Source organism: Motacilla alba, chromosome 1A (assembly GCF_015832195.1).
Source record: "Motacilla alba alba isolate MOTALB_02 chromosome 1A, Motacilla_alba_V1.0_pri, whole genome shotgun sequence".
Classification (NCBI taxonomy): Eukaryota; Metazoa; Chordata; class Aves; order Passeriformes; family Motacillidae; genus Motacilla; species Motacilla alba.
The window spans coordinates 38,536,631-38,562,655 of record NC_052031.1 but is presented as its reverse complement, the minus strand read 5'-3'; the positions used below and the strand labels follow the sequence as shown (position 1 = coordinate 38,562,655).

General features: G+C 41.0%; 1 protein-coding gene across 3 annotated transcripts in view; it reads left to right on the top strand.

The window, feature by feature from the left end:
- Window positions 1-988: 988 nt before the first annotated feature.
- Window positions 989-26,025, top strand: part of PPP1R12A (protein phosphatase 1 regulatory subunit 12A) — a 113,784-nt gene continuing 88,747 nt past the window's right edge. For 2 of the 3 annotated variants that reach the window (XM_038155387.1, XM_038155386.1), the window contains exon 1: window positions 989-1,357. In XM_038155387.1, coding sequence (XP_038011315.1) covers window positions 1,121-1,357 — 237 coding nt within the window. In that variant the 5' untranslated portion in view covers window positions 989-1,120. The remainder of the gene's footprint in view (window positions 1,358-26,025) is intronic. The other variant, XM_038155388.1, reaches the window with a different exon arrangement.

The following is a 26,025-nucleotide window of genomic DNA, read 5'->3' as shown; positions in this document are numbered from 1 at the left end:
GGAGAAAGAATGGCTGGGCTATCCCCCAGGTTTTGACATCATGGAAGTGAACTGTAAGTTAAACAGACAATTAGCACAGGGCTTTGCCCACTGCCATGCAGAGTGATAGAATCATAGAATGTTATGGGGTTGGAATGGATCTAAAAAATCATCTAATCCCAATCCCCTGCCATGGGCAGCAGCACCTCCTTCTAGACCAGGTTGGTCAAGGCCTTATCCAAACTGGCTTTGATCACTACCAGGGCTAGGGCATCCACAACCTCGCTGGGCCGCCTGTTTCAGTGTCTCACCACACTCACAATAAACAATTTTTTGCAAAAATATCAGGTGTAATTTGTACCCATTACTCCTGGTTCTATCACTACAGTTCCAGACAAGGAGTCCCTCTCCAGCTTCCCTGGGGCTCCCCTGAAATGCAGAGGCAAATGGGAGTTGGTGCTTTTGTACATCAAGCTGGTCTGAGGTGGTCCTGTTTAACCTCCCAAAACAAAGGACCCTGAAGCAAGTTGCTCCATTTATTTTCTCTTTTCCAGTCAAGTGGCTGCATGTTTGCAGCCAAGTGCCCCGTTTACCGGCGCAGGCGGAAACACCAACGTTGCCGGAGGTGACAGAAGTCGCAAGCGAGAAAGGGCAGCGCCTTTAGCGAAGGTGCCTGACGGAGGCGGGGCTGCACTCCCACTCCCCCCTCACAACTCACAACTCCCCCTCTCAATTCCCAACTCCCACTCCCCCCTCACAACTCACAACTCCCCCTCTCAATTCCCAACTCCCACTCCCCCTCGCAACTCACAACTCCCCCTCTCAATTCCCAACTCCCACTCCCCCCTCACAACTCCCGACCCCCACTCTCAATTCCGAACTCCCACTCGGCCCGGCCCGGCCCCGCCCCGCTCGCGCGCTGCTCGCTGCCCCCCGCCCCGCTGCCCGCCCCCCTGGCATCTCGCGGGATTATGCTAATGCACCGCCACCGCCCCGCCTCTCCTCTCCGCTCCTCTCCCCGCCCGCCCCGCGCCCTCCCTGGGCGGGTGAGCGCGCGCGGCCGCGGTGCGCTGTGGGATAGTGGCGGTATAAAGTGTACGCTCGGCGCGGCCGTGGCTGAGGGGGCCGGCGCGAGCGGGGTATGAAGATGGCGGACGCCAAGCAGAAGCGGAACGAGCAGCTGAAGCGCTGGATCGGCTCCGAGACCGACCTGGAGCCGCCCGTGGTCAAGCGCAAGAAGACCAAGGTGAAGTTCGACGACGGCGCCGTCTTCTTGGCCGCCTGCTCCAGCGGAGACACCGAGGAGGTGCTGCGACTGCTGGAGCGGGGCGCCGACATCAACTACGCCAATGTGGACGGGCTCACCGCTCTCCACCAGGTTGGTGCTGGGCCGATCGAGGGACCCCCTAGCCGGACTGGGGTGGAGGGGGGCCGAGGCCCGCCGAGTGACCCCCTCCCCCCCCCCCCCCCCCCCCCCCGGCCCCGGAGGAGGAGGTGGAGGAGGAAGGGGCCGGAGGCGGCTGCGCTCCCTCCGCTGGGGGGTGTCGGGGCGGGGAGGTGGCGGCAGGGTCAGCCTGGGACCGGCCGCGGGCCGAGCCCCGGGCCGGCAGGGCTGCAGGGGCGAGAGGCTGCACCCCCTCCCCGCGAGCAGGGCGTCGGAAGGGGCGGATGGGCCTCTCCTCCGGCGGGGAGGAGGTGCCGCTGACCCTCTTTCGTTTTCCCCTTTTGGCAGCGCTTCCCTCGGAGGGCTGGGGGGAGTGGGCCCTGCCCCGTGTGGGCTCAGGGGGCCGGAGGCAGGTGCCCCCGCCGTGGGAGGGTGACCGCAGGTGAGAAGAAGCGGGCCGCCCTCGGGGGGCGCTTCTGCCGCTGCCCCTTGCCCGGGATCCCGGTAGTAGTTCCCTGCTTCCCTCGTCTCCCCGGTTCCGCAGTAGTTTAGCCGATTAAAGCCCGCTCGTGTGTGCGGGCGGCTGTGTTAAGAGACGGATCATCTATTTCTCTCCGGTTTCTAGGGGAAACCAGTGTTTTGTTCATTATATAGAAACGCGTATCAGTAAGGGGCTGTTTGTTTTCGTTACCGATGGCTCCCGCTGCAGTGTGAAAGCTTAACTTCAAGGGAAACAAGGGTCTTAAATTTTCTTGTTTTTTCGTGCGTTGGAAAGTAGTAAAAAACCTAATCCATATTGCTTTGTTCTGGTGTGGGAGGGGTGTTGGTGCCGAGGGAGGTAACTTTCACTTGGGCCGGGGGGGGAATGGACGGGAAACTGGCTGTGAAGTTTCCTCAAAATGGATGCTTTGTGCATGTTGAACTTCATAGCAGTCTGATTGGAATCTCAAAACGTTAGCCAAATAAGGAAAGGCTGTGGCAATCCGGAGATAATGCGGGTTTGCCTGAATAGTTTTTTTTCTCTAGAAGGCCAAAAGCTTCCACACAATATCGGATTCGCTGAATATCTGGAAAGCAAAAAAATATCTTCGACAGGCTGATTTCTTGTTCTTAAGTTTAGAAGTTGTTCAGTAGTTTAAAAAAAATCTTAATAGTTATGTGTTGTAGGTTGATCAAGTAGAAATCTTCCCAAAATGGTTAGGTGAGGTGCTTTCTTACATTAAAAAAAAATGAAATGGTGAATTTGTTTTCTCCATCCTGTATAGGTTTTTCAAGGATGTGAGGCTCTAGAAATGCATAAACCGCCTTACAAAACTAGATAGAATCCCCTCTTGAGCATGGGATATAAAATTCTACGACTCTTTGCTGCGTTTGCCGTGTCTGAGTTGTCACTTGCTCCCCTGTAAAGGGTGTTGGTTTACTTTCAGTTGTGAACTCAACTGGAAGAATGAGTGTGTGTTGTGGTTAAGCCTGTCAGCGTGTTACTGCAGCACGGTTACCTGACTGCAGGCTAGCCTGTCGCTTCATTACAAGGTTCTCTGTATTTATCCTCCTCTAATCAAGTTATGGTCGGGTCATGCTTCCAGGGAGCTCTGTATGAGGAGCCATACCTTAACTGGTTAGATCCTTGGGTCTGCAAGTTGCTGTACTCCAGCCATTGGTAGGGAGGGATGACGTTTAGTTTAACTCTATTGTTAGAATAAGAGATGGCGTTCTTTCCTTCTGATGTCCAGAAGGCATTTTCAACATGTCTGTGATACTGTATACAAAAAAGCTCTCATCAGGGTAATTCTGAGCATATTCTCCCCCTTTTTTTTGTATGTTGTTGTCAGCTTTCGTTTTGGAAGGGCAAAGTCTAAGGGAACAGAGGTAAAGATTTACATCACTGCTAAAATTCTTGCTCATGCTCCTCCTTCCCCCCCCCCCCCCCCCCCCCCCCCTTTAGTGATACCAAAAAACCTTTTCTGGTTTTTATGATACTGAAAGCAAATAAGATCAGTTGTGAAATTATAATTCTCTTGAGGCAGTACAGTAAGTGGAGGTTACCTGTTGCTATTAAAAAAACCATAAAGCAGATCCATGCCTGTGACAACTCTGAATGGTTTCACTTCATTATTAACAGAAAATCATATTTTCTTCTAATATGCCATATTAAAGGTTCAAATCACACGTGATGCAGGCTGTCACATGAATTAATTTAATCAAATTTGACTGCAGCGTGAAAGTAGCTGTATCTGTTCTCAAAGGAAGCTCTTCAAAAACTTGTCATTCTTCCTGACACTTTTGACTGACTGATGGTAATTGTGTTCAAATCCATATTGTTGTGTTTAAGACTGCCATGGAGTGCTGTTGCTTTGTGGTTCTTTGGTTGGTTGGGGTTTTTTCTGTTTCGTTGTCTGTCAGATCCCATATAGAAGACACTAGTCTTCAGAGAAATAAATTTATCTCAGCAAAGGTAAAATTACTGTGCTTTTTTGGGTTGTGTCTTTTTTGTCTTCCATCAGTTTATTTTTTCCAGTTATTGAGAGCAAATGCAGATGTCTGAAATAGTGATAAAATTAAATATTTAATGTAATATTTAGCTTTTGATTTTTCCTGCTGTATTGCAGTTATAGGAAGAGACTTCAGCTTTGTTTTATTTTTCACAGCCCAGGTAGTTGGAAGTGCTGAGGGGAAAGTGCCATTAATTCTGAAGTTCTGGTGAACTTCAGATCTTTAATGCAGCATCAAGCTTTGTTGCTGAAGCCATTAGCTGAGCTTTTCCTCTGAGTGGGGTAGAGTGCCATCACCATCAGAGAGCTGCCTGTAGAATTGTTTCTCTTCATGTATACAGGAAGGAAAACAATTACTTGACTTGGTAGCTGAGAGGAGGAAAGCAGGGAGTATATATATAAGTACTTGCTTCAGCTCTTGACAGTGCCAGTGAGCAGATTTTGTTTTATATCTGCACATGCACAAATGAGTAGACTTGAGTGCATCATGTCTGAGGACAGATTAATTAAATTCTTTGGTATTTTGTAGAAGAGGAAGAATTGTCATTAGGTTAACCATAGGTAACCATTAGGAATGGTTATTATTCCTCTACGGAATTTTGAGTTCAAAGCTTGCTTTAAGAACTTGTTCTGCACAAGTCCTCAGGTTAGGCCTTCAGCACGAAGGACAAAACTGTTATGTGCTGTTTTCCTTGCTGTGAGATATATATGCTGTGTAGGATATTGCAGCAGGATACTGTGTATCGTGCTGCATGATCTGCATTATATATGTATTGTGTGTATGAATCTGAAAGACCAGAAAACTTCTAAATGAGAACTTAAATTTACAACCAGGTGTCAATGCCATTACTCCAGTGGAGGTGGAAGTTTTGAATGTTGCACTCTCAGACAGCTGTTATGCAGGATGAGCTTTAACTTGAAGTGCAGCTTTTCTGATCTGCCTTAACAATGGAATGTAAGAGGAACTTGAGAAAAGAAAGAAGCTCAAAGGTGAGCTGTGACCTTGCAGATTATTAGTGTCTCCAGAGTGGGGGGGGTAGAAGTGGCATATTCCGAAATGATCTTAACAAGAGGCTTTATAATATTTTCAATAAAACCTGATCTCTGCTTAGGCAGACATATTTCTTCAGAGGGGGATTCAGTTCTCTTGTCCCAAAAGCTTAACGCCTATCATTCCTCAGAGTTTGGATTCTCTTCTGCTTTCCTTGGCTTTCATGAAAGAGAATCTAGTTCACTAGCTCTGACTGGACTTTTTTGCTTAAATGGCTGAAAGTAGTTTGTCTAGAAGTTACATAGAGTTTTGCACAGGAAAGTGGAGCCCACCCTTCCTGGACAGCACCACGGAAAGACTGCATGTAGTGGGGAGGGACCACAATGTGGCCAGTTTCCTGGAAGGCTGGATTTCCTGTGCACATTGCTCCCCTGGGAATATCGGATATGCAATGTGGAGTACCTGCACACACCTCAGCACTGGCTGAGATTGGGCTGTGGGTAGGTATAACAGTTTATGCAGCCTGCTTTTTGTCTGCCCTTTTTCTCTGAGGCTGCTCAGACCTAGGAGATTGTAACCTTGTTTTTGGCCTCATTCTCTCTCCGTGGGGAAGGTGAGTGCTGTAGCCTGATTCCACCACACAGCATGGAAAGAGCATGTCCTGCTGTGCTGATTTTACCTGTTCTGGGGAGGGTACTGCTTTTGAGGTAAGATAAGGGAAATTGGCTTGGCTGTTTGTGCATGGGGATCATTGCACAACCACAGGGGACGTTGTTGGTGAAGGCCCCTGCTCCTTGTTGAAGGATTCATGTCATCTTTTTCATCTGTGACAGCTACAGTTTATTAAGCAAAATTGAAGGCTATCTCTCTGTATCAAATAGTGTTCTTCTGCAACTCTTCAGGTGCTCAATTGAATGTGAAGGTGAGACTGTTTTACCAACATTACAGTTACGTACTAGTTTGCAGCTGGAGCAGTATGCCGTGTTAAATAGAAATTTTGATTTGCTGCCACTGTTGTAGGACTCTGTGTGTTTCACAGAATGTTTCCTTACTCTTTCTGAGTAAGGACAGTTATTGCTGTTACTTCCTTTGGGTTCTATGAGATTTATTTCTTAGATAAGAAGTACCTTCTTTTGCAGGAATTTTTGCGACTGTTTATGTGAAAAGTTCTGTCAGGGCTTCTGGTGGCATATTCTTAGTACCTGATATGGTAACAAGTATGGATACCTTTGGCACCAACTGTGTCCTTGTTACGACACCCTTTCAAACTGCAGCCAGTGATGCAGAAGGAGCATGAAATCTACCAGCACTGGATCCCTTGGCCTTAGAATTTGATAGAGGGCGTTACGGCTGCACTGTCCGTATTCCTTCTGATGAATGGTAGCACAGGTCATGTATGTGAGCTGGGGCTGCGGCACATCAAGCTGTAAGAGCAAAGACCAGGTTGCCAGAGTCTTAAATCTCTGGAGTGTTTGCATCATAGCAGCAGCACCCAACAACCAAGGGTAAGGAAGGTATAGAAATAGCTCAAAGCTGTCTTAGTAACCTCCTGGCTATGACTTCTACCATTACTCTTTCAGAGAATGAAAATACTGGTGCATATGGTAAACTTGTTAACTTTTCAAAACTGTAAAGTAGGAGGACTTCATTTCATACTGAAAGGTTGTACTCAGTTACAAAATTGATGTCGAAGTCTCACTGTTTGGAGGGAAACCAACCTGCTAATCACCACATCTCCTAATGCTCTCATTGTGGATGTTCTTCCACTGAGAACTTTGGGGTAATTTGTTCAGCTTGTTTTATTATTCTTTTATCATGGCCTTTTTTTCCCTATTTATCTATGCTACAAGAGAAACATAGAAAATAAGTCAGTAGAAAGTCCAGAAATAAATGTAATGTTGACTTCAATCAGTGATCAGACTACAGAGGCATATTTGTTTAAATTCCCTTTTGTAATTGGTGCTTGTGTGGGCCACAGATCTTTCTCTCTGTAGTTACAGTAGCTAGGTTCAGATGGTACAGTAAGTACTTGTTAACTTCCTACTGATGTTGTCATCTAAGATTTTAATTTTTTTTTTTTACTTTTTGAAAGAGAGGCAAAAAAGAGGGGGGGGGGGGGAAGGTGTGATTTTCCATAACATACTGTGAGTAGAATAGTGGGTATTTTAATACTGTATTCAAAAAATTGTGTCCTCCTTGATGTTTTATGAAATGAGTAACAATCTCTTCACCTTTTTAGGTTTATTATTTCTGTCAAGTCTGAGCCTGGGATTTCTATGTATTTTCATTGCTATGGATATTTCTTGTGCACAAACAGAAATAACCCAAGTGAATTCTAGCATATAGAAATTACTTAAAGTATTTAAAGCCAGTTTTCATGTTAGTGTAACTGACAGGTTTCTTAAACTTGCTAGTCATGGAGGAAGAGTTCTGCATTCCAATGTAAGGATGAATTCATCTGGTCAGGATTTAGTATTTACTGAAGCTAATGTTCAGGGACAATTTCTGTTGGTCTCTAGATATGAATTTCACTGTAGCATTAATGCTGCTTTTACAGTACAGCTTTGTGGTTTTCTATGTGTTCTAGTATGTTTCTGGTATTACATTTCTCATGATAGGTCATCAAAAAGCGCCTTGTAAGAGTCGATGAGATGTACTTTTTTATGTATGAATAAAATTGATATGAACACACTTGATTTAAGGCCTTCATGGTTTTGACATTGAAGTAACAAGAATGCTGTTTTACCAAATTATTGAATTTCAGTTGTTAGCTAAATCTGAGGCTAGGAGATGGAAGCAGTCAGTATAAATCACTAGTAGATTTACCACTCTGGAGGGATCTGTATTCCAGGCTTAACAATGCCTGTGTTGTAGTTGGAACAGATGGTTTGACAGCCTCTTGTGCAGTTCTTTACTTGTTTATCCCTTTGCTCATGCTCTCAGTTGCTCCCTTTCTCAAAGTTATTACTTAGGCTAGTAAGACACTTAGTGCAATCCTCTCAAAAACTGAGAGCCCAGCAAATTGGTAGTCTCTCTGTGTAATTGTGTTTCCTGAGGCTGGACTCAAACCATGTGGAATTGAGGAACATGACCTGTTCTAGCAAGTACTGAAATTTTATCCAAGGATATGTCCGGATAGGTTAGACTTCAATGAACTAATATGCTCTGAAAGCAGTGTGGAGGTAGTTTTGAACAACTGTAGCATGAGTACAACACCTCTCTGGGATTCTTGCAGCCAAGAAACAGTAAATTACATCTTATTACTCTGTATTATACAAATATAGATCATACCAAGTGAGACATGCAGCATATGAGAGCATTTGCCTAACAAATGTTTTGTTGATGCCCGGGAGTATTTTTTTCTTCATTGATCTTGACAACCGTAAAATGCAAACTGGAATGCAGCTGTAAGGCAGTGGAGCCATCCCTAAGCTGGTCAGCCTCTGATGCTGCTGGATGGGTGGAGACATTCCAAGCTCCTTTACTTTCCTATATGCATTCCTAAAATGACAGTCAATGGAAAGCGTGGCATAAGGGTAGCAGCATTCCTCAGCTGTTTCCTTTCTAGTAATTTCAAGTCTGTAAGACAGAATACAAGAAGGCAAAAGATGATCGTGGTACTTGGTGGGGGGGGAAGCATTGTTGAATTTTATTTTTTTTTTAATGCATTGTTTTGACAAGACCTGGTACCCAGCTCTTGTGTTTCAGTTATTGAGCACACTGAATCAGCCACTGTGCTTATCCTGGAAACTGAATCTTTGCCGGCTCATTAACGAAACCAAAATTTGAGCAATATGATGAAGTCCTTGAACCAGGCTGTTTCCCATTTATGCCTGAGTGGTGTTAGCACTTACCCCATTAACAATATATTTGTTAGGCTGATGGCTTCTAAAGGTCTGTTAAACTATGTGTGGAGTTCTCTTTAAGAAGAGGGTGAAGCCCCTGAGAATCAAATGTAGCCTCATGTTGGGCCTACACACAGAAGTAGGTTTTTCTTCAAGATGGCAAATAAATAATTCCTATACTACTGTAGTTTCTGAATGTTTAAATTTGGTCTATAACTAGCATATGACCATTGATTCTGATACTAAATTATCTCTAAGATAGTGTTAGAAATGCTTCTAGCCCTAAAACATTCAAAAGGGCCAAGTCTCTCACTGATTTTTTAAAAATTATTTTTAGTTGATTTTCTCATGTTATGATTGTAGTTCAGGGTCTTGAGTTGGAGCCATGACAGCTTGCTTTGATGAGATCAGTTGGCCAGCCAGTGGTGATTATTAGACAAGTTTTAGTCCTGGGGTAGTTATTTAGTTTGGTGTTCGTTTTATCACCCTGACTGTGAAGCTGGAAGAGTAACAAGAGTCATCTGTATAGATACACTTCTTGAGTATTTGAGGTTTCTTCTACATCAGGAAATTACTTGCAAGTGTTAACATTTTGTTGTGGATCTGATATATATATCCATCTATATAGATAGATAGATATATCTCTTGTTTTTTCAATTTCCTAGGGTTTTCTTTTTTTTGTTACTTCACAGAAGGACTGAGGTGAATGTTATCATGAAACCTATTTGTTAGTAATCCTAACAAATCTCCAGTTTTGTAGGATGAACTTACCTTACTAGTTTTTCTTAAAATTCACACTTGAAGCAAGTATTTGTCTTAGGCAAAATAACAATATCTTCATCTGGTAACCAAGGTGAACACATCTGACAAGCGTGTACACTGTATGTGTGTGGTCAGTGCTGTTTTCTGAAGCAGTTAACTTAGATGAAGCTTTCACTGAGGAGCTGCATTCCTCTGTCAAAGCCGGGATCCTTGTGGGCCCCTTTTGAAACTGGAATACCATTTCAGACTTACAGCTTTGAAACTTTCAGCTTACAAATATCCTGAAATTTGCTTTAGCGCTCTTGACTGAAAACCTACGCTTTTCTTACTGAAGTGGAGAAGTTGTTGTTTTAAGGCTGCAAAGCATGTTGTCCCAAGTTTTTGTTGTTGCTTGCAGTGTGTTTGCAGATAGATGCAATTATACTTGAATAAGTAAGCTTAATTAAGTGAATAATTTTATCCAAATAAATCGATTTTCTAAAAGTGTATCTCCCCATCCCAGAGATGAAACAGTCTGAAACAGCTTGTATTATTTCCTCAGTCAGTGTGAATTATGACTACTAGTCCTGTATTCTAGAAAATGTAGGTAACCCTGCTTATTGTTGTTGCAGCATTAAGTTCTTTTTTATTTTTATTTATATTTTTATGGAAAGTCAATCCTCTTTAACTTGTTTTGCTAATCTGTTATTTGAAAATGTTTTTAAAGATGGTGCTTTAACCTGCTGAAAATTTGGGCAAAATGAATTACCTTAGGTTTTATCCAAAATGAAGACTGAAAATTGGGGTGCCAAAACTGCCTGCAGGCCAAATGTGTACTACTGATAAGTAATAAACTCATTTTTATCCAATCATATAAAATAATGTCTTTAGAAAGCTTGCCAAACTTCACAATTTCCCCACCACTTTTATTTTATTCAGCTACTGTAGCAAACTGAATTATTTTAGGTCCAATTTTTTTATGAGGAGCCTGCACTTTATCTCCTCAGTAGAGAATAAAAGTTTAGTGCTTACCTCTGAAAGAAGAGTTTTTGTGTAATGTCAGTTTCTTGGTTTCTGAGTATAACAGAGCAGAGGGGGTGAGTTGTGCTAGCACTGGGACTGTCAGTGGGTTTTTGTTTGTGAACCTCTCTGGACATGGCTTTTTGGTCACTCATTGTCTACCTCCTTGCAAACAGCCTAGCCAAATGCTTGGTGCTTGGCTCTGTAGCTGTGTTTGTATGTGTTTAATAGTGATAGTGAATGCTAATGCTTGTATGTCACAGTGCTTATCAAGTATTTGTACACTTAGGAAGAGAAACAGCTTTCCTGCATCTCTGCAGAGGAGTAACTTAACAGGTCTAGTGTCTCTTGTGCTTAACACTTCTAACAGACTTACTAAATATTGAAGGTGGGCTTTGGCTGGATCTATCAAACATGACTCCTAAGAAACCTCAAGAAGTTACTGTAGAAACAAGTCTTATCTATAGCTCTAGGAAAATACAGCAGTGGTGATTTAACAACTACCAGTTTTAAGAGAAACAAGGAACAACTTGATGCGAATTATATATTTTATAAAGTGTTTTATCACATACCCGTGTGGGATCTGGGGGTGGGAGAGCTCTTTCTCAGTTGTTTTCTCAGCAGTTGAGGAGGTTGCTGTACTCAGTAAAAACGTGTCAGTTGTAATTATAGCAAATAGCATTTGCAAGCTCGAGTAGCTGTTAAGATGTGACTGCTGGAGATGAGCACTATTAGAATTTTTTTCTGCAAGAAGCATAATTTTGTAAGAATTGCTGTACCTGTGAACAAAGTGTCATAACTTTCTGGAGCCTAATTATTAGTAGGTTCTATGGCACAAGGAACATGGAAACGAGTTTTTCTGTGTATGGAGCAGTTCCCAAGGGAAGATAACAGCTTCAGTTCGAATTATAAAGACTTTGCAAAAGCTAGGAAAGCCAACTGAAACAAAATTTGTGATTATTAAGATGGTGGGTTTCAAAAGCTGTTGCTGCAATTATGATTTGGCATCCTTTTTTAAACTAAGACACCTGTCATGTCAGGGGCATATGCTGGATTAAAACATGAAACCAAGAAAGCTCTGGCATAGAAAAGCTTGCATGATAGTGGTCCTATTAAAAATACTTTTCCTTTAAGTTTGTTTTTAGGATTTTTGTTATGGTTTCTTGCATGTGTGGTGGATTTTTTTTGTTTGTTTGTTTCCAAAACACAGGATATAAATAAAAGCATCACGAAAAGTCGACGGCAGGCAAACTGCGGGGATTCAAATAAAAGACCAAATAGCCCATAAAAGTAACTTTCTGTTAAGAAACCTTGACATCAGAGCCATATCTTCCTCAGTGATATCATTTATCGTCAACTACACAGAGATATTACTGAAGTGTTTGCTTTAAGAGCTGATGTATAATTTCCCCCTTTTGGGAGATCCTCCAAGGGCTTTGTATCATAATAGCTTCTTACCTGCACATATTTTAGCAAGTACTTGGTCTTTTCAAGACAAGCTCTCATGACAGCATTTGAAAGACTTTGTTCTTTCATTTCTTGTAGGAGTTGGGGCCCTTTTAATTTTTTCACTGTAATTATCTAATTTTGTTTTATATAGTCAAGTTGAATGACTTAAACATGGGAGAATTTTATTGGTTCTTTTTTCCCCTGTTCATTTTGTCATTTTTCACTGCTGATAATATATTTGATAACATACTCTGAATTCCCTTTCTATTGAAGGGTGCTTATGCAGAATTTTAACAATTAACAGCCTAAGTCAACTGATTTGGGCTACTTCATTGCAGCTTAAACAGCAAATATTACTTGGGTTTTAAACTTTAGGTCAGAACCCTCACTTTTTAAAACAAAAATTATTTAAAATCTGGCTTCAGCTGTTCTGCAGTTGATCTCTATAGTAGGCTGTAAAGCTGAGGAGTGTCACTTAACTAGGAGTGACATCACTAGCTGTTTATCAGTACACTTCTGGACTTATCTGTTCGTAGCTGTGATTCATGAGACCCATATTACTCCACACATTTGCATAAGTTTCTCTTTTTAAGAAGTTCTGTGACCTGGATGAAAGTGGGCATTGGGAAACACAGGGAAAAAATAATCTTCTGATCCTAAGATAGAACAGTGATAGAGGTAAGAAATTTTTAATCCAGGTAAATTGTCCCCCTTTCTGTTTTTATGTCATCCTGTTTCCTTGGTCTACTCATGCTACAGAAACTGGATTTTTGACAATCAAATCCATCTGCCTTGTAGCTTTTAATAAATAAGCAGCACTGATTGGTTATTGGTGCTTTTAGAGTTATAAAAGCAGTCTCCAAATTTAAGTCTTAATCTGTAGAGACCTTAATAAAGTGCTGGTGTTTACAGAAATCCAGCATGTCCCCTGCTTTGATTTCTTTCTCCAAGAAAGTTTTGATGAGGGTTGGTTCCATTAGCACTATCAGCAACCATTGAGACACATGATATTTACCTGTCTGCTTTTCCTCCTCCTTGTTAGGATACCTAAGATGACTCTCCATACTCCCAAACCCATGACTGCACTAAAAAATTCTCTTTCTGGAATGTTTTAACTTTGCTTAATTGCAGAATACAAGGAATTGTTCCTGTAAAGCCAAATACTTAAGCCAAAGGTTTCCATATACTTTGGCTTTTGTCATCCTCAGAGTGTAGATTGTGAAATGCTTCTGGCACTTCTGATGACTCTTGATTCACTGAGAATCAAGTTGATTATGACTCTGTTAAGGTATTTATCTCCTTAATCCCAATTATTTTTCATATAGTCATAGAACATTAAGGGTTGGAAAGGACCTTAAAGATCATCTAATCCCAGCCAAACCTCCACCATGGGCAGTGACCTCTCCTGCTAGATTAGGTTGGTCAAAGCCTTACTAAAACTGGCTTTGAACACTGTCAGGGCTAGGTCATCCACTACCTCCCTGGGCAGCCTATTCCAGTGTCTCACCACACTCACACTAAAAAAAAATTTCTTTTAATGTTTAGTCTAGATTTCCCATCTTTTTATTTGTACGTATTACTCCTATTTCTATCACTACACTTCCTGACAATAAGTCCTTCTCCAGCTTCCCAGTTGGCCCCCTTCAGGTACTGGAAGATTGCTACAAGGTCTCCATGTAGCCTTTCCTTCTCTGGGCTTACCAGCCCTGATTCTCTCAGCTTGGTTTGCCAGGTATGTGCTCCAGTCCTCTTACCAACTTTGTGCTTCTCCTCTGGGCCTGCTCCAACTGTTTCATGCCCTTACGTTGAGGGCATGAAATCTGTACACAGCACTCCAGGTGCTGTGGGGTCTCAACAGAGCAGAGGAGATGGGAAGAATCTCCTCCCTTGACCTGCTGACCTCACTGCTTTTGACACAGCCCAGTGTATGGTTTGCCTTCCGGGCTGTGATCTTGGGCTGACAGCTCATGCCGAGTTTTTCATCAAACATCACCCCAGTTCACAGAGCTCCTCTCAATCATCTCTCTGCCCATCCTGTAGGTGTGTCAGGGTGAAGTGCAGTTTTAGTAATGCTCTGGCTATAGAAGTGGCATATAAGAATCTTTCTTAAAATTTTAGCTTAAGATGCAGATAGTACATCCAGGTTAGGCACAGTGTGGTGGTGGGGGGTTCTGCAGTCTTCTTGCTTTCTGCATGTAGGACTTAAAGTTCTAGACAATGCAGTGGTTTTGAGTTTTAGCAGTTGGTGGAACCTGACTCTATAATAACAAATGTTTGGAAAGAAATTAATAATTACTGTAGTCAATATTGCAGATAGTTGTTAATTTCTTACAGAAATTAGTATGATTCTAATAAGTATGATAAGTATGATAAGTATGATTCTCTCCTTGCCCAAAGCACTGTATGCATACAATAGCGATACTGTTGCCAGTTTAGCTGAGAATGAGGAGTGGAGGGAAATTCTTCCTAATATATGATCACAGAATCAACTAGGTTGGAAAAGACCTTTGAGGTCCAGTCCAACCTATGACCTTAAACCACCTTGTCAGCAAGACCATGGAACCAAGTGCCACATCCAGTCTTTCCTTAAACACCTCCACAGATGGTGACTCCACCACTTCCCTGGGCAGCCCATTCCAATGGCCAGTAACTCTTTCCATGAGGAGTTTCTTCTTAATGTCCAACCTAAACCTCCACTGGTGCAGCTTGAGTCAGTGTGCTCTTGTCCTATTGCTGGTTGCCTGGGTAAACAGACTGACCCCCACCTGGCCACAGCCTCCTTGCAGGGAGATGTAGAGAGTGATTTGGTCTCCCCTGAGCCTTTTCTCCAGGCTAAACATCCCCAGCTCCTTCAGTCGCTCCTCACTGGGCTGGTGTTCCACACCCTTCACCAGCCTTGCTGCCCTTCTCTGGACACGCTCCAGCATCTCAGCATCCTTCCTAAACTGAGGAGTCCAGCACTGGGCACGGCACTCAAGGTGCAGCCTCGCCAGTGCTGAGTACCAGGGAACAATCACTGCCCTGGTCCTGCTGGCCACTCTGTTCCTGATACAGACCAGGATGCCACTGGCCACCTGGGCACACTGCTGGCTCGTGTTCAGCTGCTGTTAATCAGTACCCCCAGGTCCCTTCCTGCCTGGGCACTGTCCAGCCACCCTGTCCCCAGCCTGTAGTGCTGCAGGGGATTGTTGTGGCCAAAGTACAGGACGCAGCACTTGGTCTTGTTGAACCTCATAGCATTGGATTCATTCCACGGATCCAGCCTGTCTGGGGCCTTCTGCAGAGCCCTCCTACCCTCCAGCAGATCAACACAAACCCCCAGCTTGGTGTTGTCTGTGAATTTCCCCATGGTAGACTCAATGCCCTCATCCCGATCATCAGTGAAGGCACTAAACATGACAGTGCCCAAAGCTGATCGTGGGGGATGCCCCCAGGGACCATCCACCAGCTGGATGCAGCACCATTCACCACCACTGGTTGGGCCCAGCCATCCAGCCAGTTCTTAACCCAGTAAAGGGTATGCTTGTCCAAGCCATGGGCTGCCAGCTTTTCCAGAAATATGGTGTGGGAGACAGTGTCAAAGGCTGATGAGTAGCAGAGTGATGGGGGGTCTTCTTAAATAACTAGGGAAAGGTAATGTGTCTGCCCCATTCTCTGCAAGGCGGATGGAGGGAATGAGAGTAGCCTTTAATTTGAAAATTAAACTGGGCACAGTGTCTAAACTGAAAAAACAGCAGGGCTGTAATGGACTGGCTGAATGGACTGGTCTGTCATAAGAGAATCCTCCCTTTAGCCAGCAAGGGGTGAGTTTCTGCAGTTGAGTCAGTGGTGTGGCTGCTTTGCTGTCTTGGATTTGAATGTGTACTCTGAGGCTTGCTTAATGTGAGACTTTTGACTTGCCATCAAGTGTAGCCCTTTTTCTTTGTAACAGGTAATGTCCAGAAAAGCAAGAATTAAGGGGAAGTGCTTCATCTCATCAAAAGAGTACAAAAGGTCTGATTGAACTGGTTATGGTAAAGGCTGTAGGACTTGCAGTATTGAGGAAAGCTTACTGGAAACCTCTTGCTGAAGATGCTACAGTTACAAGCAGCTGTGGTCAAAAAAAGTTGCATTTTTGCAACAGGAATAGGTATCTTTTAGGCAAGTATCAGAAGGTTATAGATTAGAGCAAACTCATAACGGTTTTGTTTGTCAACTTAGCTTTAGAAGTATTTGGAGATCTGTGACTTTCTGATCTATTTCACTTAGACAGCTTTTCATTTCTACCCCAAGGAGTGGTAGCCTGTTTTGGAAACAGGCTGCTGTGACAGCTATTGTCTAAGTTGATATACATTGCTCCCCTCCCACTTCAAGTGTAATTTATATTTTATGATTAATAATTCTTAACATTGAATGGCTTTTCTTTGCAGCTATTAAGAGGTGTCTTCATGTCATATAGTTTCTGTTGACTGTTGTGATGTCCCCTGTGTTCAGGATTGAATAGGCAGGTATGCTCTAGAACCTTCAGATGTAGTGATGTAATTAATATGCAATATCACCATGTCTTCAAACTGTTTTTAGAGTTTACAGTTACTACAGTTACTGTATGGGTAGAACAGGTGCTTACCTGATTGACAGTGTTCTTCAGCCATAAACAACAAGCTAAAATTTTGGCTTTAAATCTCTGAATCCTTGATGCAATAAACCTTTGCAGTATTCTTTTTGAGCTTGGGAATTGAAGCCAATGTCAGCAAATTTTTTTTCTTTTCTTAGCTTGTTCAAATTGACAAGCTTCAACTTTCAAGTCTCTACTTCAGTGTTAGTGTTGGGTTTGACCTGTGATTTCAATATAAGTGTCACATACAATTAAATAATTCTGAATTTTCTGTATTGCCATAATTCTTTGCTATATTTTGCCAGTAGTCGTAACAACTTGTACTTCCACTAAGCACCATAAATCACCGATTCTTTCTCCCCCTGATTTCCTGCAAAGAACTGTGGGGAGGGAGAAGAATGGATGTTCTGCATTTGCTAATTGGTAAATGTATGAGTTGTACATGCCACTGAATTAGGAGACAGAAAAATCTTTGAATGCATGAAGCCAAAATCCTGGCTCTCCATCACTGTGATATGGCATTATTTAGTTTGTAATTTCATCTAGCATTTGAGTTAAAACTGCTAGAAGTAGATACTTAATTCTCCAGTGGCAGTTGAATCTCAGAAGTAAAGCTCAGGTCAACTTTTGCCTCAATTGATGAAGTCCTAGTAAACTTCCTTTGATGAACTTAGATTTTATTTTGTGCATGTACTGGCACAGGCAGCTCCTTCAGCTTGTAACCAACTATGATGTGTAATCAAGTATAGCCAGATTGCTCTGACCTCCTGCAAGCTGGTCTCCTAAAATGGAAATTATCCATTTTGCAGATGGAAATTGGAGCCAAGCAGCTGTGAATTCCAGGAGACAAATACTGAAGCAAACTCATAACTTTGGTCTTGTGTTCAAAAACCAAATGACAGTTGAGCCTTGCATTTGCCACTTGCTATCAATCTGTGATTTTTTCCAAGAAGTCAGGAAGTATTTGCATGAAGGCCCTGCTTACTGTCCAAAGTTTTTTGCTTCTTTTTTCACATAAGTCTTTTCTTTGTGGTACTTACTTTCCCTAACTTCCTCTCCTAAAACAACAAACTCTTGCTATTCCCCAACCTTTACTTCCATGGCTGCTGTTTTAGGGAGTTAGTGTTTATTTGCACTGAATCAGCTTTTGCTGATTGAATGGCAGGAAACAATGACAAATATGTACATTTTCATGCAGCAGTGATGCTGATCATCTGCAGTTGTAGAGGTTGGTGTGAAATTGCTTAGCTATAAATGTAGAAGTGACAAATTACATGCTTAGAAGGACACTTCCATGAATCTGTGGCTCAGAATTAAATGTACTGCCTAGATGAAAGGTCTACTGTTTCATCCTTAGTTTAGCTCTGGAAGTTGAAGACAAAAATTGTATTAATTGCTAGTGTTCTGTGCTGTTCCCAGGGGACTACTTATTTAAACCTATAAAACCATCATTTAACTGTTGTAGAAATTTTTAGTCTGTGTGAAAGCTTGGTACATATTTTAGGTTTTTGTGGAGGCTTGCAACTAGCACTGCTTCAGGTTTAGTTTCTGACAAAAATCTGACTTGTAGGCAGAAGCAAAGCTGGCAATATATGCAGGCAAACCACCAAACAGTTCTGCTAACATGTTCCCAAGGGTCCTAAATCAACTGGAAGAAAAATTATGCAGCCTCCTTAATCTGTGTTCCTGGTAGCCATACTGAAATTTTGCCTTTAAAGAAAAAAGGCTTTTGTGGTTATGCCCTAAGGCTGCAAAAAAACACAACTTAATGCATTGAAAGGTGCAAAAGCATAAGGGTCTTTCCCAATAGCCAGATCACACTAGGAATTCTTTTTGGTGGAAAGTGCTTTTTGGGTGGCCATTAAGAAGGTGAAAGACAACATAGAGCTGTGGTTTGCTAAAAATTATGTGAAAGAGAAATTTTTTGGTTGTGTTTTGGGTTTTTCTACTGGTCCTTGAAGACAAAAAAACTGCTGTTGCACTGGTTTTACAGCCTTTCTGATTTAGCTCTCAAGTGGTAGATGCAGTGAGCGTGGTACTACTTTCTGTTATGGGGTGGGCTGTGTTTAAAGTATATTAAGTATCTTTAGATGCTAGTTCTTGAATGTCTGGTGGAAGGGGTTACTGCTTCTGCCACTGAAGTATCTGGAGGATATTTGCTTAGCCTTTGCTTATTTTTAGGTGAAATAAAAATGAGGGATTTTCTTCTACTTTAGACTTTTTTTTAAAATCTGAGTTATGAGGCTTTTGGTTTTTAGGGTCTAAGGAATTTTGACTTCCTCAAATCCTTGGCCATGGAAAGCAAGTACATAACTAGAGATAGGGTGCTTACTGTAGTTATCTACCAAACGATCTTCTGTTTCTTGCCGTATTCTGGTGCCTTACTTTTTTTCTGTTCCCAAGGTTACCAGAAGGAATAAAATTATTTTTATTTTACACATCTTTTTCCTGTGTGTGTTTAGCCAGTAGTTTCAGAATGCTGTTTGATATTACATTGGCCTTGATAGCATGTAGTGTGGTCTTTCCTGTTTTAGTCTGTCTGAGCAAGGAGCTTCTCTCCAGGCTGAATGCAAGCATACAGGCTTCAGTCTGCTGAACAGGGATGTCTTTGCTCAGTCTATTCCTGGATCTCAGAGCTTACTTTTTTTGGCAGGTAGGTTAGCATGTGTTGTAATCTTGCCACCTACTGTAAAGTTAGTCTGGACAGAAGTGTGGTCTTAATTCCTGAAAAGCATGTCATAGGAAGCAGAGAAATGGGTGGAAAAGGAGAAATTGTTGTAGTATACCAAGCAGAAAAGGTTTGTTACAAAAAGAGAGTAACAAGTAGTTTTAATAGCAGAGCGTTCTTTGTTCCACAAAGCAGAAATGTGAAATGCAGTTGTTAACTTTAGTGCTGTGTAAGTAAGCAAATGTTTATTTAATACATAGGTTATCTTACATTCCTAGAGTTTGTAGCAATCTTGCATTACATTGTCTTGACTTTTTTATTTTAAATGACATGTGAACAGGTGACTGAGAGGTGCCAGGGTGCACTGGCTTGATGAGAAATAAGTTTCAACAGAAGGTATTTTTGGGTGTAGCTTTTTTTTTTTTTTTTTATGAAAGTATGATTTAGATTGTCTGCTCTGAATAATGATTCTTTGAATTGGATACAGAAACATAGATGCCCAATATAGTTCTTCAGGAGTATTGTTTGGGGAGATCAGGACTTTTGCTGGTGTCCTAACTAATGCTTGTCTGTCTGGTTTTCTTGTTTTGATTTTAGTGGGTTTTTTTCCTTTTTGGAGACACCGCTGGGATTTTTTACACTCTGGTAGCTTTTTGGCTACTGAAGCAGAAACCTCTTCCAGAAAACCTGAATTACTCCACAGATGTGGATATAGATGTTTATGGAGATCCTGGTCTGATGTTTAGAGCTCTTATTTGTTACAATAATCTGGGAATTTATGTGCTAACTGCTGTATTCAGTGGCTTTTCTCTCATAATGGGCCTGACATAGAGACACAGTAGAAATTCCAAATGAAACAGTTCCTAATGAACAAGCTTCAATTGTGCTAGGCTTTGCGCAGACCTCTGAAGACATCGTTCCTGCTCTACAGTGCATCATGGGGAAAATGTGTATGAAGTTTGGGGAGGAAGAACACCATCAAATACATGAAATATGCTTGCTTGCATTTTAATATTTGATTCTTTTTGAAGAAAATGTATTTTTTACTTATTATACCATTCTGTCAAACATAGATTGTTCTGTATTTGTATCTGTAACTGATCAATCAGTAATTGAAAGGCACTATAGTAGTATTCTGGGAGGAAAATTGTCAACAGTTCCTGGGCTGTTTGGTGTTTGCTTTGTGGTGTTTTGGGGTTTTTTTAACTTACCTTATTTAGTTGGGTAGACATAATCATTCAGCTTCCTTGGGGTAACTTTACTCCAACCTGTAAACATTTTGGCATTTTTTGGAAACAGGAATGCTGTCATGTAAAATTATCTGATCTTGCAAAATGTAATTTTTTTTTGTAATAATGTCTTCACACATTTAATGTAATAGCTATTAAATAAAAGAAATGCTGTCTTGCTGTTCAAAGACTTTATTTCTAATGTGACAGAGAGGATCTTTCAACAGTCTCTGATTTTTATTAAGTTTTCATTTATAGAAAGCCAAGATCCTAGAGTAATAAATTAAAACTACACAATTGGTTACCTTCTTGCATATGAGATGGTATAAGTTTAGATCTCTACTGGTAAAAAGATCTGAAGGTTGAGTCTCTAAAATCGATCCAAGAGATGATAAAACTGTTGCTGTGTACTTGAGGGCAAAGATGGAATGGGTTAAATTTTGTATACTGATATTAAAGTAGTTGAAAGATTTTTTTTAAATAAATGGGCTGTAACTCTTGCTTCAAGCTCATTTGAATTGTTAATTTCAGCAAATTTTATCTCGCTTCAACTGTAGTTCTGTAGTTTTGATATTCTGAACACGCTTAGACTTCAAGCATCCAACAAAAACAAAGTGGCTTGCTTGCAGTAATGGAAAAAATGACTCAGTCCAAGTTGAGAACAGAAATTAGCTAAAAGGCAAACAGTAATTCTTAAAACAGAAGCTAAGTTTAAGCACTTCATAAACGATGTTGAAGATCATCCTGTACTTCTGGTTTTCCAATTACACGAGTGCTTCAGTCATAGTGTTTCATGTGTCACTTTTAGTAAAATTTCCCCGTTTTGCCAAATAGATTTCATACTTTGGTGTGCTGGGATGGGTCTGCTACTACCTTAGTTCAAGAAGCATAAGACAACACAGTACAGTCATTGAGATTAAGGTACAGTATAACTGAGGAAACTCATGCTGCCTGCTTATAAATAACACCTGAAGAATAAGGGTGGTGCCAGTTTGCTTGTCTTCTGCCAATAGCTGTGTGCTTCTTTGGAGTCATGAGGAGATTGCTGGTGACACAAGGGCCATCAGCTGTTCATCTTCTCTGGTACTAGTCTGAATGCTGGAGTTCTGAGATGTAGATCAATTCGCAAATGAAAGAAATAAGCCATTTCCTTATGAGCAAGACAAATAATGTATTGCAGTTCCACATTTAACCTTTATTTAGACCTCATATCTTCAGTTCAAGACCTTAAGTACAGGGTAATTTTGAATATTAAGCATTAATAGGGAAAATTGCTGTAATTAGGGAGTCATTACTTCATAGTTGAATGAGGCTAGCTCATAGATGTCTCATATAAAGAATGATATTCATCAATCAACCATAAGGTGCTTCTTTCCTTGGATTCTTGTTTAATTCAAGCTGTTGTAGTTATACATTTGCCCAAGCTAAAACTAGTAAATAGAATTTTCTTTCTAAACTACATAGTCATATTCTGCAGTGTTATATTCTTGTTAGGCCTGTAGTTAGACATGTACAAGTACCTACCAAAACAGTACTTGAAACTGGTGTTGTAATGAACGTTGCAATTGGGTAGACAATTATTTTAGAGTTACTTCTTTTGTTACTTCAGTGCTTTCTAAATACACTTACAAATAACATGGCAGGAATTAACTCCTGATTTTATGACATCCAAATGAGCTCCAAATTACAAAAAACTGGCTTTGTTGTCAGGTTTCTCAAGGGGAAGTGAAAATTAAACACAGAATCACTTCTTTTTCAAGGTGATGATTCTGAATTTTCCTTTTTTTACCTTCCCACATCCAGTCTTCGCTGCTGGCTCCTGCATGAATGCTGTCTCCATTATGCAGATGGCTTAAGGCACAAGCATGCGTAGACTTCTTCCCGAGATAGCATTAGCTTCCCAAATAAGAATGGGGAAGTTCTGGAGCAAGGGCTTTGGTATACCTTTATAGGTATATCAGCAGTTTTCTAATCTCATTGTTAGACTCCACAGACACCTGAACACAGCAATTTAAAGCATAAGGAAAATTAACAACGTGAGCCCGTTTTTTGTTACATGTGATAACATCAATTCACATTACACTTGATAACTTCTTCACCAACTATTGTTGATCACTTTTAAGAACGTTATGAATAAATGCCTGACACCTTAATCTGAAAACCTCAATTTTCAATCCTTGTATAAGAAACAATAATTAATTTCTTCATAAGTCTTTATATGGCTCTACCATAGAAGTAGACTCAAGAATTGGATCTTGCTTCTAGTCTTGGAAACACTTAAGCTTCTGTAAATACCACAACTTCAGTAGAATTGTCTGTAAGGCTTGCAGATTTGTGGCCAAACTCTACAGCCCTTGATACACTTGGAGCATCCTTTTTTGGTGCTCAAGTTTAAAATTACAGCTTCTAGGTTCTTCCAGAACTATAGCTATAACTTAAACACATCTTTCTAGATTTTCTCTTCTGTATAACAATAAACAACTCATATCTAAGCACAGGGTTTGCATCTGTTTTAGCTAAATGAGTTGCTTAGTAAAAGGAACTATCTATGGTAATACCTAAACCTGTTTTACAGCAGTACTTATCAAAGTACTTTTTCTGGTCTGTTAGATAATTAATTACATGCTCTGCTTTTGGAATAGTGTGGTTAAATGCAAACCCTAGAGCAGCACGATGGTGTAAGTGTACTTTGTGTCACCATTGTTTTTGCTTGCCATCTTCATGTGGGGACAGTTCAGCTCAGATTTATTCAACTTGGTTAATGACCTTATCCATTCATAAATGTGTGGGTGTCCTGTTGCTTTTCATTAAGATTGGGAGCTGATTCACATAACCATCTTAAACCTTTTTCTTCTGAAACTCGATATGTACGTTGATTTTAGTGCAAATACATATTTTGTTGACGAGTATATCAATAAAACAATGTTGTACGAAGATAAAAAGAACAGCTGCAAAGTTACTGGAAGTTTCTTGACTAGAAAGTGACTTGATTTGGATTCAGGTAGTCTGGATCTGAACTTCTTCACTTTGAGCCCAGAAAGTGAATGTTGCATTCTGCCACGTATATTCTTTCACAATTGTCTTCTGCAGTTGAGATGCAATTCTGTGACTAAAATGAGGATGAGCACTGCCCCAACATGTGTTCAAGGTCTGCTGTTTGTAAGTTTTTAAAGAATGCTTTACCTTTGTGATCTTACTTGGCTTAAAACTTAAAAATTACATATTAAAACTTTGGATTTTCCCAGACCTGAATTTCCATTCTTTTCCTAAATGGTCATGGAGACTGGTGGGCTGAATGTTGTTGATGATCAGTTACCACCTCTTCTCACTATTCCTGGGCAGCAGGAGTGGAATAGGATAGGTGAAGATATGAACTGATTCTAAAATTTTTAGCTAATGACTGCTAGTTACAGGATAAGAAGGACCAGAGTGACTGTGCAGCATCAAGTCCTGTTTGTGTAGAGCCCCACGTCTTGTGCACTGCAGCTTAAGATGTTTAATTGCAAAGTAAGTGACCCTTTTAGCAACCTGTTCTGTCTCAGACATTAGTGATTTCCGTGGGAAGAAAGTAAACTATAGCCCAGACTAATGTGGAAAGGCAAAAACTCACCTGCCGTCTCATTTCCTTGTCCCTCTTGCTCCCTAGTGTGTTACAGAGGAGTGCTTGTGATGTTAATATGTTTGCAGCATGCTATAGTTGTCTTTTGCCTAATCTAATTCAATTTAATGAGTAAGTTCTCAGCAGAGCAGTAGTAGTAGGTATTTTCTGTGCCATTCCTAAAGCCAGGAGTGTTGATGCTGTATTTATTGCTTCAGTTTTACTCAGTGCTTTATATTTAGTGTAGGACTGATAAGGAGTGAATTTGAATCTAGAAGTGTATCAATACAGTCCTTTCAAACAAAACCTCAGCATCCCAGCTGAGGCATCCCACAGAGGCAGTCTCTGCCCTTAAAGATTTTTTCTAAGGAGAGCCCATATATGTAGCTTTTTGAGTCTAAGACCTTGTAAAATGTGCTTTTAGCAAGTTGATATCCTGCAGAGCAAAACTATATTTGTAGCTACTCTGAAGTTATCTGAAGTAGCTTCGTATAATGGTACATATTATTGAACTGAGAATGCATTTACTTTAGGTAGGGGTATAGATACTGTGAGCTAGGGTGCTGTTGTTATTATAGACTAAATGCCTACTTAAGTTCAAGGAGGCAGCTCCTTTGCATTCCCATGTCCTGTTGAGAGCTCCTGTACATTCCCATGCCCATTCACTCTTGTGTAGGGAAGTTTAATTTGTTGACTTGGCAAGTCAGTGTGGTAGATGAGCTTGCAGTTGGGACAGCAGTAACTTCTAAAATACTGATACAAGAACCAATTGAGCAGTCCATTAAATTGTTTCTTAGGTCCACCCAGTGACACGATCGTGAGAACTAGTCTTAGCTCTCCTCTGTGGATAAAATTACATAAATCTACAGCTTCTTAAAGAATGTTTTTAATTCGGGGCAATGTTAGCCAAATGAATTCCAAACTTGAGTAGAGATGGCTCCTGATTCACGGTCTGGTGTATAGATTTCAAATGTGTTTAGCTTCAGGGTCAAATTTAAGATCAGACTAAAGTTTCATCTTTTACACAAAGGTAGTTGTAATTTTTTTGGTATTTTTGCCATGGTCACAGTTTCTGTAATAAAACTGGTTCTGGGTCTTGTTTGGCTACACACTGCTTAGTTTTTCTTTTTTGTTTTTTGTTAGTGTCTTTGTTAGATGGAGTATATTTGCTGAGGTGCAAAAAGCCAGCTGGGTCTAGCAGCAGCTAACATTTGCTGTAAGGAATAGTTCTGTTCAGATCGTGTTAATCTACAAGCACATTTTTTTGTCCTTAGGAGTCAGTAGGCTATGTCTTGATTGAAGAATTGCATTCTAGTCGTACCTAAAGTAGGTGCAAAATGTCCTACTTAATTCTGGTAGTCTGGTTTTACTGTGAGGTTTGGGTATCTGTTTGAAGAGGAAAACCAGTATTGACTAAACTATGCATTTTATTGGCAAAATTGACCTTTCATAAAGGTGAATTGTGGAATTCTTATCTAAAAAGATTAATGCAAATATTAAGGGGAGGTAGTACATTAAAAGTATGGCAGAGTTGTCTAGAAATTTTGATACTGTGTTTAAATTGTTGCTTCCCAATGTTTAAGTGCTTGATTCCTTCTGAAAAATAAATCCTAGAGCTGAGAAGACACTGTCGTGATGCTGGCACATACCTCTAACTGCAGCTTTTTGTATTCCTGTATTTATATGTCTAATCCTGAAGTTCATAATTATTTCTTTCTAGCCCCATCTTCTAGACTGATGTTTTCTTCCATTGTCTTGAAAGCTCCCTTGCCCGTCTCAAGTGGAAACCCTGCAGTCCTCTATATTTTACACCCCTATCTGTTCAAGAATGTTGCTTTCTTCAGTTCTCTCTGTCCTTTCTCTGTAGACTGTGTATTACCATCTCCTTATAAGCACTTGCTCGTTAGAGTTATTCTTGTTGGAATCTAGGCTACAAATAATCTTTCCATGCAGCAAGTCGCTGCCTCTGATAAATGCAGGCTGCAGCCAGTGGCTGACAGTGAGATTCAATTGCTGTCAGACCCTGAGTGAGGCT